Genomic DNA, 16,944 nt, shown 5'->3' with positions numbered 1-16,944 from the left:
ACTGAGCCACCCAGATGCCCCTATGCAAATTTGTTTTTAAGTTTTTATTTCTACTTTTCCTAGTTATGTTAATTGCTACTTCTGCATGAAGTGTCAGTTATTTCCAGATGTTGTCACTGTGCTACTTCTAGAAGCAAAATTTCCTCTAATTTAGGTCTCGAGTGTACTGTTAATTAGGATAAAACTAACCAAACTTAGTTTTATTTTTGTTTTTGTCATTGTGTTTTGTTTTAAAAAAATTTTTTTTGAGAGAGAGAACAGGAGGGAGGGGCGGAGGGAGAATCTTAAGCTCCATGCTCTATGTGGAGCCCAATGTGGGGCTTGATCCCATGACCCTGGGATCATGACCTAAGCCGAAATCAAGAGTTGGGCTCTCAACCTTCTGAGCCACCCAGGTGCATCTGTCATTGTGTTTTTAATAAGAAGTAGGTCTGTTGAGAGCTTGATGAACTTTCATATATACGCCTGTGTGCTCCGATTTTGTCGTCTACTTTGGCTGCTTTGAGGCATTTTTGCCCACTTCTTCATTATTCGTTCACATTGTTACGCTTTATAAATGAATAAGGGGGGATGCCTGGGTGGCTCAGCCTGCTTAGGATTCTCTCTGCCTGTACCGCTTGCTCTCTCTCTCTCAAAAAAAATAAAACAATATAAATGAATAAGGTGTTGATGTATATTAAATAATTTCCCAAAGCCCCTGGAGAACCAGGGCCATTTTTTGCTTTCAAAGTTATAATACATTATACAAATTTATATGAGAACATACGAGAAACCAATATCCCACCAATTTTTTTTTTGAGAGAGAGAGACAGCCTGTGCGTGCACGTGAGTGGGGGAGGGGCAGAGGGAGAGAGAATCTTAAGCAGGATCCACACTCAGCCCAGAGCCCAACACAGGGCTTGATGTCACAACCGTGAGGTCATGATCTGAGCCGAAATCAAGAGTAGGACACTTAACCAACTGAGACACCCAGGCGTTCCTGCCACCAATTTTTGTATGTTTTTCATTAGTGTCTAATTGCTTATCTTTTCACTTTATTAGATAGTCTTTGTACTTAACAATTTTGTTGATTGTCTAATGGTCTGTTAAGATATGTCATAATACCACTAGCTAATATGTTTTATATTCTTACTGTTGTTCTAAGCTCTACACATAGAAACTTAAATCACAGTAGTGTATATCATCCCCATTTTATAAATGATGACACCAATGCCTAGAATATATGTAATTTGCCCTGAGTTCCACACTGAATAAGGAGTAGGGCCTGGATTCTAACCCACGCACTCTGGCTCCAGAGCCCAGGCTCTGCTCTGTTGGATGTTTCAGTTTGCTTCTGATTTTCCCTTTAATAAATAGTGCTGATGCTAATACCCTGCTTATAATTTTTTGCATGTTTAGGATGATACCTTTGGGACAGCTTTGTAGTGGATCTCAATGGTGCTCGTGTTAAGAAGGAAGTTTTTGGCAACAAGCAGTGTATAGTAGTCATAATCTTCATTTACTTTAGTTACTGATGAATTGCTTGTGGTTAATGTGGGGGGGGGGTGGAAATACATAGTATATTCTTTACCTGGATAGCTTATGAGAATTGAACTACCATATTTCTTCAATTCTAAAATTCACATATTCCTATTTTTCATCGTTGTTAAAAGCAGGTTGCTTTTGCAACTAGTGAGTACATTTAATGTGGCTGTTTGTTCCTTCTCTCATCTCTTGTAAAAGGTTGTTTTTAAAGTCTGGATGCACTGTTACATTTGTAGTGCCTTAAAATCGTGGAGTATAGTCTATTATACCAGTTTTTTAAGGTAACTGAAGGAAAAGACTTAATGAAACATGTTATTTTCCAGATATACAGTCTCCTGATGCCGAATATGTAGATTTGCTCCTTAATCCTGAGCGCTACACGGGTTACAAAGGACCAGATGCTTGGAAGATATGGAATGTCATCTATGAAGAAAACTGTTTCAAGTATGGGTCATTTCATTTAGAAAATCCTGAAAGATACAGTGATTTATCTAAACAAACAAAATCATAATGACTCTAAATTGCAAATCACATTCACTTTGTTAAAGGATATATTTGGACATAGAAAATACTTATTAATTAATCTAGTTCCCCTCTGGAGAAACATGTGGACATGACTTTCAACAAATATTTTTTTTTCTTCTTTAAAAAACAGAATAGTGTTAGACATTTATGGGAGTACTGTGGACATTTCATACATGTTCATTCAGTGGATTATAGAATCTCATTTTATAGATGAAATAACCTAGAGCCAGCCAGGTTTATTTCATTTCCCAAGATCAGGTAGTTAGTAATAGAGAATAGATTACTAATTCTCCTTTTGGTACTCTGTATTTGTCTTTTTGTGGCTATAGCTATTTTACCTGCTTTCAAGTTGAAGTTAAATTAATTTCAGAGAATAATTATAATGGGTAACACTTGAACACTCACTGTGTGTCAGTCTATTTCTTTTTTTTGACTTGAATTTCTCCAGTTTTGAAGCGGAGAGTTTTCATTATTTACTCATCTCTGCCATGTGTTTAATTTAAATCCCCTTGTTTATTATTAGGGATGTTTGACATATTGACTCACTTTAAAGGTGTTTTTTTTTTCATATTTATTTTTAAGTGATCTCTTACCCATCTAGAAGCTCGAACTTACAACCCCAAGATCAAGAGTCACGTTCTCAGGGCGCCTGGGTCGCTCAGTCAGTTAAGTGTCTGACTCTTGATCTCAGCTCAGGTCATGATCTCAAGGTTGGTGAGTTCAAGCCCCACATGAGGCTCTGTGCTTACATCGTGGAGCCTGTTTGGGATTCTGTCTCTCCTTCTCTCTGCCCCTTCCCTGCTGTGCTCTCTGTCTCTTTCAAAGTAAATAAACTAAAAGAAAGTATTTTTTATTTAAAAAAAAATGTTTTTTTAACGTTTATTTATTTTTGAGACAGAGACAGAATCTGAAACAGGTTCCAGGCTCTGAGCTGTCAGCACAGAGCCCGACGTGGGGCTCAAACTCACGGACCGCGAGACCATGACCTGAGCCGAAGTCGGACGCTCAACCGACTGAGCCACCCAGGCGCCCCAAAGAAAGTATTTTTTAAAAAGAGTCACATGCTCTACCAACTGAGCCAGCCAGGTGCCCCTGAAGGTTTATTTTTTATTTAATTTACTTACTTTGTTTATTTTTTAAAGGTTATTTATTTTTGAGAGAGAATGTGAACAAGGGAGGGGCAGAGAGAGGGGGAGACAGAGAATCTCAGGCAGGCTCCACACTGTCAGTGCAGAGCCCAACACTGGGCTTGAACCCATGAACTGTGAGATTATGACCTGAGCTGAAACCAAGAGTTGAACGCTTAACCACCTGAGCCACCCAGGTGCCCCTGAAGGGTATTTTTTTAAATGTGAACTAAAATAGGGGCGCCTGGGTGGCTCAGTAGATTGAGCGTCTGACTTCGGCTCAGGGCATGATCTCACGGTTTGTGATTTCCAGCCCCATATCGGGCTCACTGCTGTCAGCAGAGAGCCTCCTTCGGATTCTGTGTCCCCCTCTTTGTCTGCCACTTCCCAGCTTGTGCTGTCTCTCAAAAACAAATATATCTTAAAAAAAATACCTTTTACTAAAATCATAACAAACTTGGTGGCCACAGGGCAAATTGATGTACCTAAGATTAACTAAGTGGAAAATAATCTACCCACACTACTTTTTTCCCCTTTTTATTTGAATGCTTGGGTTGAGTATTTACATTTTTGTTTGTTCGTCTTTCACTTAGGAGTGTGCTTTGTGCCACACTCAAACACACACACATACACATGTGTATATGTATATGAAATGTATATAGAAACATTTATGACTCTAGGAGGAGAGCTTGACTGGTATTTTCTTCCTTTGTTTGAAGAAGTGATTAAGAAATGACTTTCTTCTGGCTGCTACAATGGGAAAAGATCAGAAACTATTACTGCTAAAACAGATAACAACCACCCTCCCTTAAAGCAATTAGAGAAAACTAAATATTTTATAAGCTCAGTGAAACAGTTTGCTTTTGGATATAGTCATTAAGAAACTCTCTGAGATAATTTCACTTTTATTTAAATAATTGTAACATGATAGGTAACATAATTATATTCTATAATTGAATTCTTTTGTTTCTAGGCCACAGACAATTAAAAGACCTTTAAATCCTTTGGCTTCTAGTCAAGGTGAGTTATTTATTTGCACTGTTATATTATTTATCAGGCAGTGAACTTTGGTTAGAAGGAAGAGGAAGGCCAGGTAAGGGTTGGCAAGAGCGTTTGAGATCATATATTCCTATTTCCATGGAAGTTATGCCTCACCCTTATAGAGAAATTGGCGTTTAAAATATTTATACTCCAGTTAGAAGTATTTGTGTAATGAAGTTCATGGTATTAGATTATCATAGGATGGAGATTGGGTTAAATATTTATTCTTCTATGCATTTTTATATAACATCTGTATTTAGTTTTTCACTGTTTTTGCTCATTTTCCGGTTAAATGAATATCCAAAAACATTGTGCCTCAGATCTTTCCCAGAACTTGAAATCATTGTATATATTGGGAGTCTGATTTAAAATTCACGTCTTTATGTTTCATTAACATTTTTCATTTTCTCCATACGCTCAAGGTCTTGCCCAAATGCTGCCTTTTCCGCTCTCCCTGACCCTCCTAACTGGAAGAAACCTCTCTGTCCTCATAAAGTGGTCTTACGTTTTGTTTTTCTTACCACCTTTCCACTGTGCAGCATTATTTTACTATTATGTATCTATTGATCCTACCTAGTACTTTGGACATATGGGGAGTATTTATTGGTTTCATCTCTTAGCAGAGAGCCTGACACATAGCAGATGGAGTAGTTTGTTAAATAAATGATTGATGAAAATTGCTCTCCTCATTTAATGGTCTTGTCTACAATCGTGAAGATCATTTGTTCCTTCAACAAATGATAACCCTCCGTGTACTATGCGCTAGGCACTGTGAAGGTGCAGAGGGGGTATAAAATTGAAACTCAGAAACCTTGCCCAGTCTATAATAGGCAGAATGGTTTGTTGAATAAACCATTTCAGTGTACGATTTCAGATTTTTTGCTTAGGAAATATATATCCCTGTTCTCTTAACATGTGCTTACTGATGAAATCTTTGATGTGCTTTTAGCAAATGTGTAAGGTTTTCATTTTTAAAATTCATTTGAAAAGCTGCTGATCTCATAGAGTCAATAAACATAAATTTCCTCCTGGAAAGCAATAAGATTGCATCATTCCCTAAATGTTGGCAGACTAGTCTTTCTTAGATTCAAAATGAAAGAACATCTTTAAACAAGGGTTTGGGTTTATATGGAGTCACATATGGTAACTCACTGGAAGCTATTGATTTAATATAAGATGAAATGCAAATTTCTAGGTAAAAGGGGATTCTCACTAGGAATTCACATTATGATCTGATAAATTAATTAACCACCCTCACTTATCTGAAAGATAAGTGGGAATAAGTTAAATTTTCTTCATTAAGGAACTGTTTAGATGATTTATGGTGTATTCATGTAGTAGACTGCAGCTGTTAGAAACGTTGCTGAAAATTTGTATTTATTTGTATAAGTAGTGACCAATAGCACACTGAGGTATCAAACAGTATGTATATGTATATAGTATATAAATATATTTTTGTAAAAACATACTTAATATAAAATCTAAATATCTATTTGCAAAGAAAAAGGACATTTACCAAAATGTAAACAGTATTTATATAGGGCAGAGGGAGTTATGAGTGACATTTTTTATTCCATCCATGTCCTCCTTTTTTTAAAAAAATATATATATTTGCAATGAGCATATGTTATTTTAATAATCCAACAATGATGGCATTGAATCAGCGTGGGCAAACGAAGACAGGTTTTTAATAGTAACTGAACAGTTGCTTACAAACCGCTGAACTGTGCCTCATTTGAATCATAACACATAGTCTTTAAAAATATTCCTGAATAAGGTAAAGATTCACAATGTCAGTCTGGAGGTTTCAAAGCAAGAACACTAATCTTTAGCAGAAACTGTGTTACAGATGTAGGATAAATAAACGTGGAAAAAGGCTCTGCCAACCAAATAACCGTTAAGTCCTTAAGATACTCGAGAGTACTCTCAGATGATAGATTAGATTTTTCTCTCCTGTCAGCCCATATTAAATCTTGTACGAGCTGAAACCACTCCTTATCCATGCTCTTGGAGATGATGCCCTTGAGGCAAATCAGGCATAATTCCTATTATGCCTAGATACTAGATAGAGTTGCTCTCACAAGTGTCTTACTGTCAGATTTTGCTTAGGCGGGTGAACTGATGGACTAAAATTAACCATTATTCAGTCTTATTTTTATGGAAGTAAGCATTTTAAAGTGACATCTGGAAGGAGTTTACAATAATAAACATTTTGCTTTGTTTTTCAGGGAAAAGTGAAGGTAAATATAATTTCTTTATCATATGTTATATATATGTTTGCAGATACATTCAGATGTTTATTTGGCAAACTTTTCTTCCTACTCTGAGACTCATGTCTAAGATTCCGGAGGTGAAAGCACAGATTAAGAGAAAATTGACTGTGCCTGGGATCAGGCAGTAGAGACAACCTGCCTCAGCCTCTCATAATTCACTTGTGCATTTTACCTATTGCACATGGAAGCTAGGCATTCCCCCTGACCCCTATCAGGGAAAACTCCCTCTCCTTTACTCCTCGAGCAGAACTCTAGGATCCGCTGGGCCCGTATCAGAAGCTTCTAATGCCATCATGGGGACCCTGCCCTCATGACCTCAGTTAATCTAATCACCTCCCAAATCCTCCCCCTCCAAATACCATCACATTGGGAGTTAGGGCTTCAACATACGAATTTTAGGGGGGACATATTCATCCATAAGAGCCTAAATTTCTGGATCAAAAGTTATAGACATTTTAGGCTGCTCATATGTATCACCAGATTGCATTTTGTCATTGAAAGGATGTGCTAATTTACATCCCTTCCAATCAATGTGCAGCTAGTTTCACCTGATCCTTTTCAAGTGACAATTGAGTATTGTCATATTTTTATCTTTACTATTAAAAGTGGTATATCTATAGATTTAATTTGCATTTTTATTACTAGTGAAATTGAGTAATTTTTATCTGTTATTACCATTTGTAGTTTATCCTTTGTGAATATTCTACTACTATTTGCCTGCTTTAAATAGGCACTCTAGCGTTTTTATTTAGTTTATGAGCTTTTTATGTACTTAAGATATTATCCCTTTGTTATATTTGTAACACACATTCTACCTACTTAGTTGTTTGCCTTTTACTTTTGCTTGTAAGGCTTTCTGACAAATAGGTGTTTTAAGTTTTTAGATAGTCTAATTTATTGTATACTTGTCATTCCTTCTATTACTTTTATGCTTGTTTAGTTCATTTTTAATATAAATACAAGGAACTTTAGTCAAAAGAACTGTATGGTACAATGTTTGCCATCTGTAGTAAATGCATGCTTAGAATCTTTACCTAGTTATAAAAATTATACCCATGCCTTTTCATGTTATTTCAAATAAACATTTTCATGTATTGTCATGCTCCACATTCTTACCATTTTAAATAGTTTTATATTATTCTACCATGTTACCTAGTTATATAGTATTCTGTCGTGTTAATTTAGGCATTATTGTATATTTTGATTATTTCAGGTTTTAAAAGTTACATGTAATGTAATCATTGTACAAATTATTGACTCCTTCATCATTTGAATTTTTCTTTAGAACATAATTCTAAAAGTAGAATTACCAGGTCTAAGTATAGGAACAGTGATCTGATTGGGTCATAGAATATAAGCGATATTTGGTATTATAACATTTCCATGTATTGCTTCTTTGATATACTGAGTGGCATAAAATGGCATAAGCTGAATGCAAATAATACACTACCAATTCTATTTCATAAATTCTGTTTACTTTCAAATTTAGAAAAGCATATGAGTTATTAATTTTCATAGCATCACCTGTGTTCTGACCTCATGTAAAACATTTTACCTGGAAAGTTATGAGACCTGGGCTACCTAAGGCAATGCTGACTCCTTTTAAAGACTGGGCAAGAGTGGGTGCCTGGGTGGCTTAACCCCTAGCATCCAACTCTTTTTTTCTTTTCTTTACTTTTTTTTTTTTTAAGGTTTATTTATTTTTGAGAGAGAAAGAGAGAGGGAGGCAGAGGAAGGGAGACACAGAATCCAAAGCAGGCTCTAGGCTCCAAGCTTTCTGCACAGAGCCCAACGCGGGGCTTGAATAACCAACTGAGCCACGCAGGCACCCCTAAGCATCCAACTCTTAATCTCACCTCAGGTCTTGAGACCACAGTTGTGATTTCAAGCCCCATGTTGGGCTCTGCACTCGGCAGGAAGCCTATTTAAAAAAAAAAAGAAAAGAAAAGAAATAAAATAAAGACTGAGCAAGAGAATGGTACTTAATTGAATCCACACCAAGAACTTCTCTCCTTTCTTTGGAGAAATTGCAAATAAAAATTTGACCTTTTGTTAATTCTTAAATCACTGTTTGGCACAAATTTGCTATTATATATTGAAAAACTTACATTTTGGCATTTTTACAGCTTTGTGACTTATTTTCTTTCAATTTCAGAGAACACTTTTTACAGCTGGCTAGAAGGTAATTGGAAACTTTTAAGCAAATTTAAATGTTAAAAATGTTTTTCATTTTTAAAGACATATGAAATTATAATGGTACAAGTTTCACATATGAAGTTTCTCTTACTAAATTACTATTTTTAGGCCTCTGTGTAGAAAAAAGAGCATTCTACAGGCTTATATCTGGCCTACATGCAAGCATTAATGTGCATTTGAGTGCACGATATCTTCTACAAGGTATGTGACATTCAGTGCTATTTATTTTACCACATTTATTTTCAGATATTCTTAAAATGTTTTGGTATTTACCTTAATGGGGAAAAGTTGACCCTATTGAATATTAGGCAGTAAAAATTCATTCTTAACTGGTAGTAATCAGGAATGTAGGAACTGTATTATAAGGACATGTTCAGCATGATCAGAGCTCTCTTTACCTTCTTTTAAGAAACTGCTCAAAATTGTACACATCACTTTGGAAATATTCTTTTGTTATGGGAGTTAAAATAGCTCCTTAAAGTACAGTTTGTTATTCATTAGATATTACTGTATTAAAACCCTTTTATTTGTGTGCCAGCTTTAGGCCTGGAGTTTAATGGGTAAAAGCATTTCCCATTTCTCTTTATGTTTTAAAAGTGCTGTTGCAAAACAAGACCATGGTTGATTTTCATCAGCAACCTATTTCTTCTGGAATTTAAAGTAGCTCTATGTCTCAGGAGCAAAGTATAGTAACTATAATTTTAAATAGGGCTTCAAACTTAATAGTAATTTTGGATAGTCATGTTTAAATTGTGTATTTTGGTTTTATAAATATGTTTATATTCAAAAATTTGATTTTTGTGAAACCATATTTCTCAGTACAACAGTGAATTTATTTTTCTTTTAAGGATGGATCCTAGAAGATAAAATATTAATGTAGAACTATTAAAATTTAAATTACAAAAGCACGTTTCATTGTTATATATTTTAAAATACAAAACGAAACTAACTTCTGTAGGCATAAATAACCCAATGTAAGTAAACTGAAAGTTAATTTTAAAATTCAGATTTTAATATTTATTTAATTTTTCTTTGTTCTTAGAAACGTGGTTGGAAAAGAAATGGGGACACAACATTACAGAATTTCAGCAGCGGTTTGATGGAATTTTGACTGAAGGAGAAGGTCCAAGAAGGCTTAAGAATTTGTATTTTCTCTACTTAATAGAATTAAGGGCTTTATCTAAAGTGGTACCATTCTTTGAGCGCCCAGATTTTCAACTCTTCACTGGAAATAAAGTTCAGGATGCAGAAAACAAAATGTTACTTCTGGAAATACTTCATGAAATCAAGTAAATTACATATTACAACTTGTACAACTTAAAATATTAGTAGAAGAGTGACAGGCGGTATCCAAAGTTCAATTCTTGAACATTGAATTTAAAGAAGGGAAAATTATTAAAAAAAAATAATTAGAAGTTAATTTTGCACATAGGTCTTTTAGAATTGCATTTTGTTTTTGTTTTGACTTAGATACTATAAGCCACAAGTTTTTAAAGAATTATTCTGGTAGTACTTGATACCTACATTATTTTCATATTCGGTTGAACACACTGGGTTTGGGGCCAAACTTCTATTTTATGTAGTTGTTTTAGATTTGTGGATAAGAATTTGTTTTGGGGCAAGAGTGTTGATTTTACTGTATTTTCTTTTCTTTTTAAAAAAAAAACTTTTTTTTTAACGTTTATTTATTTTTTGAGAGAGAGAAATAGAGTGCAGCTGGGGAGGGGCAGAGAGAGCAGGAGACACAGAATCCAAAGCAGGCTGCGGGCTCTGAGCTGTCGGCACAGAGTCCAATGCAGGGCTTGAACTCACTAACCGTGAGATCATGACCCGAGCTGAAGTCGGAGCTCAACCTACTGAGCCACCCAGGCGCCCTTATATTTTCTACTCTATTTAATTATATTATTCATCACCGACCTGTGAAATGTTATATTAGCGGGACTTTTAATATTTTATAATACCTGAAAATGAATCTTCTCTGTTTTGAAATGCAGGTCATTTCCTTTGCATTTTGATGAGAATTCCTTTTTTGCTGGGGATAAAAAAGAAGCAAACAAACTAAAGGTAATGATTTTATACTTTAACTTAATTTTTAGTTTCAAACTCTTATGCACGTATGAATATAAGCCCATGTTTTTATAATTAACAATAAATCTTATTATATAAATATGAAATTATATGAAAAGCCAGAGTCATAAACTTTCTTTTCCTCGAAAAAAGGAAGTCCAAATGCAGGTCAGCTTAATATCTAGTTTGTGTTGTGTTCAAAGTTAACGACTGAAATCTGTGTGTCACTGCACACTTCACAGATGGCTTTCACATTGATGGTCTCGTAGCAAATAGAACTTGTAAATTAAGGGAGAGGAATCTAGAGCATGAATGACAATATTAGTCTGTCTTTCTGAAAATGGTTTTGGTTAAATTACAAAGATCCTCTTTAGGGAGAGAGGGCACAGTGTTTGTCGTTTTTCTCATTCAGCAGGAATTAAAGGTATTTAGAAAAGCCAGCATGTAGCCATGGGAAGAAAAGACATGATACCCTACAAAATGAGGATTGTCTCTTAATAGGGGTATAAGCTCAGGCAAAGACCATCTTTGTGTATATTTGCATCAAAATCCTACAAGTATAAAATATTACTGGGAAGATTTATTAAACACTCACTATATGCAAAATAGGATTCTTTCATTAAAGGAAGGGACAGCTTCTACCCTCAGCAGACTCCAGTTTATTTGGGGACTCAAGTAAAATTATGTTACTGTTCTTTGTTACAAAACTATAGGTAAGGAAAGGCAGGTGGCCCTCAGGAGCTCTGGGCTTGATCTGATTTTTTTCAGAATATTTATGGCAATATTCCTCTGTTTTGTTATTCTTTGTTTCTTTCTATAGGGAAAGAACCTGATTTTATGCAGTTTGCAAACACAATACTTTTTGCACTTTTTTTTTTTTTTTGCTATGAAATAATAGTTATTTTTGACCTCCCATCTACCTCCTACTGAAAGCATTCTTGCTAGAAATATATACTTCAGTGCTTATATAACCTCCCAGGCAGCTTCCAGGAACTTAAAAGTGAGGGGGAAGATACTGTAAAAAGACTTTTTTCTACTATTTTCACTGTCATCCTTATTTTTAGTATACTTGCTGTTTTATAGGAGCTTGTTTTGCATCAACTCTTTTTATATTGTACAGATTAGAAATATTTCTCATAATGTTTTAATTTTATCAAAACTCTGAAACACTCAGCTTTTTTTTTTTTTTTTCAAGTTTAATGACATCTTTTACTATCTATCAAGGTTCGTCTCAGGATCCATATAAATGCAGTCTCCCAGAGTCCTATCTCTGGCTTGGAGATGTCCAATGTGGATCAGCCCTTGTGACTGTGGGACAAGTTGCGCCAAAGGAGCCCTGGCCTTTTGGTTTCAGGACGATATGGACATGCTAAGCCCTAGGGCCTTGGCAGCGGGGTCCGCCCAAGACCTGTTTGGAGGATGGGCCAGATGTAGGAGTGGGGAGCTGGCCTCCTTGCTGGGCCTGGGGAAATGAAGAAACACATCTCCATGCCACATTGGTCTTGCTCCCATTGTGGAAATATTGAACGGACTTTGGTCATGGCTGTAGCCATTCCCTCTCCCTAACTATGTGTCTGACTCTGCCTTCGTTGACACTTAGGAAAGTCATGGAGCTGGCATCCACTCAGTGGGCTCCTAAGATGGGGGAACACTCATCTTTGATGTCCTATGGAGTTTAATAGGATTTTTTCAGAATTCAGATTTCTGAATTGTTTTATAATAAAAAAGTAAAAAAACAAGAAAATTTGTTAATATCAGAGAGTTTACTTTCTTAAAGTAGTTTATGGTGAACACAATGGATTTGAACAGTCACATTAAGTTTTATTTTTTATAATTAATATAGGGTGTTATATTAGTTTCGGGTATGTATAAATTCATTTTAAAATCTCATCTTGGGCGCCTGGGTGATTCAATCGGTTAAACATCTGAGTTCTGCTCAGGTCATGATCTCATGGTTTGTGAGTTCAAGTCCCACATCAGGTGAGCTCAAGCCCCGCTTGGGGTGAGCCATGCTTCTCTGTCTCTCTCTCTCTCTGCCCTTCATGGGATTCTCTCTCACTCTGTCTCTTTCTCTCCCTTCTTCCCTCTCTCTGCCTCTTGCTCACTTGTGCCCCTTCTCTCTCAAAAAAATCTCATCTGCTTTATACTCTGTTAATGTATGGTTAGAAATAGAAGACTGCATGAAAGAACTGTTTAGTGTTCAACTCAAAATAGAGTAGGATCTCACTTGAAGGCTTTTAAAACATTTAAGGATTGGGTGAGAATTGTGTTTTGGTCAGTTGGTTTCACTGAATATAAATTATGGTATGTAACCACAGCATGTTTGTTCATTCTACCCACTGACTATAATTTAAAGTACTGACCTAAAAGCTGTATACATAAACAAGGAGAATCTATAAGTGATTTAGGTTCTGGTTATTTTAAGGATCATAAATTCTCCTAATCCGAGATAACTTTGGAATATATTTAGGTTATTGGACATTGATATTTGTGAAGTCACAGATATTTTCTCCTGGTCTGATGTAGTAAATTTCTAGCTTATTAATTTGGTTCTGGCATATTAAATTCACATAAGCAATTGTGCTTTGCTTTAATTTTGCAATGTTATTTTGGCTATTGTAAGCAATCATGCTTACTCTCTGTGTATGCCATACAAAGATTTACTCAAGAGCTGCCACATTCAAGTATTTGAATTAACAAACATAGATCCAGATACTGAATTTAGGTGTCTACAAAAGCAAGCACAGTCTTTTAGAACAGAGGCTTCCAACCTTTCCAACTATGAGAGTCCCTAAAGTCAAAAACTTTTAAGCTCTCCCTGTGAGAGTAGTATTTTTTGTATCTATAGATTATGACAATATAATTACCAAAAGGCTAAAATACATTTGGTAACACTTTTTAGGTAAAAGTTGTGTTTTATTGATCACAGTATTTATATTCATTTGGAAATTTATAGTGCATACATGAGAGCTATTCTGTCTGTAGGCAATGCTTGTCTACATATGGATTTTGTAGGCCCTTGTAATTATTGAACCCTTCACAGGTCAGCACTTCATAGGATGGGGACATCTGCTTTAGAGTAATTTTACTATGCTGTTATTGTTAAAAGTGTGATTAAAAAAAAATTTTTTTTTTAAATGTATTTATTTTTGGGGCTCCTGGGTGGCGCAGTCGGTTAAGCGTCCGACTTCAGCCAGGTCACGATCTCGCGGTCCGGGAGTTCGAGCCCCGCGTCAGGCTCTGGGCTGATGGCTCAGAGCCTGGAGCCTGTTTCCGATTCTGTGTCTCCCTCTCTCTCTGCCCCTCCCCCATTCATGCTCTGTCTCTCTCTGTCCCAAAAATAAATAAAAACATTGAAAAAAAAAATTAAAAAAAAAAAATAAATGTATTTATTTTTGAGAGCGAGAAAGAGACAGAGTGCAAACTAGGGAGGGGCAGAGAGAGAGGGAGACACAGAATCCGAAGCAGGCTCCAGGCTCTGAGCTGTGAGCACAGAGCCTGACATGGGGCTTGAACCCACAAATCGTGTGATCATGACCTCAGCTGAAGTCGGATGCTTAACCGACTGAGCCACCCAGGTGCCCCAAAGTGTGATTTTTCTTTAATTCAGGTTAAAACACAAGTTTAAAGGAAACTTAAATCACCAAAATTTACTTAGAGTAATATTACTGGGTAAATATTTTTAAAAAGTAGGTTTAAAATTCAGATTACCTCTTACTGAACTCAGTGCAAAAGGTACAGAAACATAAGATGTAGAATATTGTTAACAAATGGTAATGTTATTGACTTGGGCTTTATACTAAATTAACACAAAATTTATATTAATAAAGATACAAGATCTGGGATCCTAGAAAAAAATCTTTTGTACATTACACCTACTTCAAAGCCTCAAGCTGAATAAAGCATCTAGGGAAGAAGTATCCTCAGGATGAATTGTGAATACACTTTGAAAGTGGGTTCCAGTCTTTGCTGATTTATTCCCATTTTAAAGTCACTGGTCCTGTTCTCTTCTGGTTGAGCCCAGTATGTGGTTTGTCACATTTAAAAATAGAGAAGTGCTACACACTCCTCAAATTGTGGGCTGACTGGTACAATGGATATTCAGTCAGAAATGTATGTCAAATTTCCTGCTTAAAGCTTGGGATTCCAGTACAAGTCCAGGACAGAAGGAGTCACTTGGCAAACTAATAATTTCCATTGGAGTAAAAGTAGGATGTGTTCTTGGTTTCCTATCTTTTTTACTTATTCCTTAAGGACATATACTACTTTTGGATGATCTGGATTAATTTTTTCCTATTATAAACAATGTAATACCTTAGTGTTATAGAATATATACCTACATATTAAAAGTATAAAACCAAAAAGGGAACAATAAACATCAAATTCAGAATAATTATAGAGAGTAGGATACAGGACTTTGGAGGCATACATAGAGGTTTCTGTGGTACTTGTGATAGTTTCTTTTAAAGATTGGTGACATGGGGCGCCTGGGTGGCGCAGTCGGTTAAGCGTCCGACTTCAGCCAGGTCACAATCTCGCGGTCCGTGAGTTCAAGCCCCGCGTCGGGCTCTGGGCTGATGGCCCAGAGCCTGGAGCCTGTTTCCGATTCTGTGTCTCCCTCTCTCTCTGCCCCTCCCCCATTCATGCTCTGTCTCTCTCTGTCCCAAAAATAAAAATAAAAACGTTAAAGATTGGTGACATATACCTGGATGTTCACTATATTCTGTATATTTCTGTACGATAATATTAATTATAAATATATTTAAAAATAAAAATATGGTAAAATATTATTAATAATAAAATATCTGATTGTTTTACCTAATTAATACCAGAAAGCAAAGCTTTCTTTAACTTTTATGGAGCCAAATTTTGAAATTTCTCCCTCCCTCTCTCCCTCTTTCTTTTTTTTTTTTTTTTAAAGTTTATTTATTTTTGAGAGAGAGCAAGAGATAGAAAGGGAGAGAGCTTGAGCGAGGGAAGGGCAGAGAGAGAGGGAAAGAGAGAGAATCCCAAGCAGGGGCTAGAACTCACAAACTGCCAGATCATGATCTGAGCCAAAACCAACAAGAGTCGGATATTAACCAAGTGAGCCACCCAGGTGCCCCTTTTTTTTCTTTCTTGGTAAATGATGCCATTCTACTCCTGTCCCCCTTCTTCTGATATTTACATATAGTTAATAATCACATAAAGCAAAACATCTCAACTCAGTTACCTTTTTGTATATTTGCAGATAGTTTAGTTTCTGAGTCAGGCAGGCCAGGGGTCTTTGTTTGCTGTTTCCTACACATGGGAGTTTAGGCAACCTAACCTCTCTGAACCTTGTTTTTTTAATTCATGTAGATTATAATAACGTTTGCTTTTGGATTTGTGGGGAAGTTAAAATGAAATTGTGTATGTGGATTCTGGTACGCAGGGGTGCTCAGTGAATGTGGATTTTAATTCTCTTCCCCTTTTTCAATCCCCTTTAGTCCCCTGCACAGTGCTGGATACATAGAAGGCACTCAGAAAACACTTAGTGTTTGATTATATGCTAAATATAAATAAAATCTCGTTAAATTGTTTTCAGGAGGACTTTCGACTGCATTTTAGAAATATTTCTAGAATCATGGATTGTGTTGGTTGTTTTAAGTGTCGACTGTGGGGAAAGCTTCAGGTAAGTAAATCTAGCTCAATCTTATTTTTCATTTATTCTTTACCCAAAGAATTTTCTGACTTTTTTTTTCTTATTTCTATTATAGATACAGGGTTTGGGGACTGCTCTGAAGATTTTGTTTTCTGAGAAACTGATAGCAAATATGCCAGAAAGTGGGCCCAGCTATGAATTCCATCTAACCCGACAAGAAATAGTATCATTATTTAATGCATTTGGAAGGTTAGTTTGAATGTACTTAAATTGTTTCTGTTAGCCAAGTAAATCTAGTGCAACACATACACTCTCAGATAAAACGGGTAAGGAATATCCTTTTTAGTGAAATTTTTTCACTACAGAATTCTGTGATCTTATGAAATGTAGGCACACACAGTCATTAGATGATATTCTTTACTTTCGTCTATTGATTTTTATAATTACGATTAATTTATTGATTAGAATTCAGTATTCACATAAAATTTTACTGAATTTGTGTATATTTTTCTAATTATTTAAAAGTAGTTTTTGTGCTGCCCACATATTTTCTGAAGGTCCTGGAAAA

At 35.8% G+C, this 16,944-nt stretch overlaps 1 protein-coding gene across 1 annotated transcript in view; it reads left to right on the top strand.

The window, feature by feature from the left end:
• ERO1A (endoplasmic reticulum oxidoreductase 1 alpha) overlaps positions 1 to 16,944 on the top strand; it is a 46,404-nt gene that overhangs the window by 25,474 nt on the left and 3,986 nt on the right. Inside the window, exons 7-15 of the mRNA XM_030319109.1 lie at positions 1,848 to 1,968; positions 4,150 to 4,196; positions 6,446 to 6,457; positions 8,646 to 8,672; positions 8,795 to 8,887; positions 9,729 to 9,975; positions 10,681 to 10,750; positions 16,320 to 16,406; positions 16,492 to 16,625. Coding sequence (XP_030174969.1) covers positions 1,848 to 1,968; positions 4,150 to 4,196; positions 6,446 to 6,457; positions 8,646 to 8,672; positions 8,795 to 8,887; positions 9,729 to 9,975; positions 10,681 to 10,750; positions 16,320 to 16,406; positions 16,492 to 16,625 — 838 coding nt within the window. The remainder of the gene's footprint in view (positions 1 to 1,847; positions 1,969 to 4,149; positions 4,197 to 6,445; positions 6,458 to 8,645; positions 8,673 to 8,794; positions 8,888 to 9,728; positions 9,976 to 10,680; positions 10,751 to 16,319; positions 16,407 to 16,491; positions 16,626 to 16,944) is intronic.

Source organism: Lynx canadensis, chromosome B3 (genome assembly GCF_007474595.2).
Source record: "Lynx canadensis isolate LIC74 chromosome B3, mLynCan4.pri.v2, whole genome shotgun sequence".
In the NCBI taxonomy this organism is placed as follows: domain Eukaryota; kingdom Metazoa; phylum Chordata; class Mammalia; order Carnivora; family Felidae; genus Lynx; species Lynx canadensis.
Note: the sequence above shows the minus strand (reverse complement) of the source record. Positions and strands in the feature narration are given on the sequence as shown.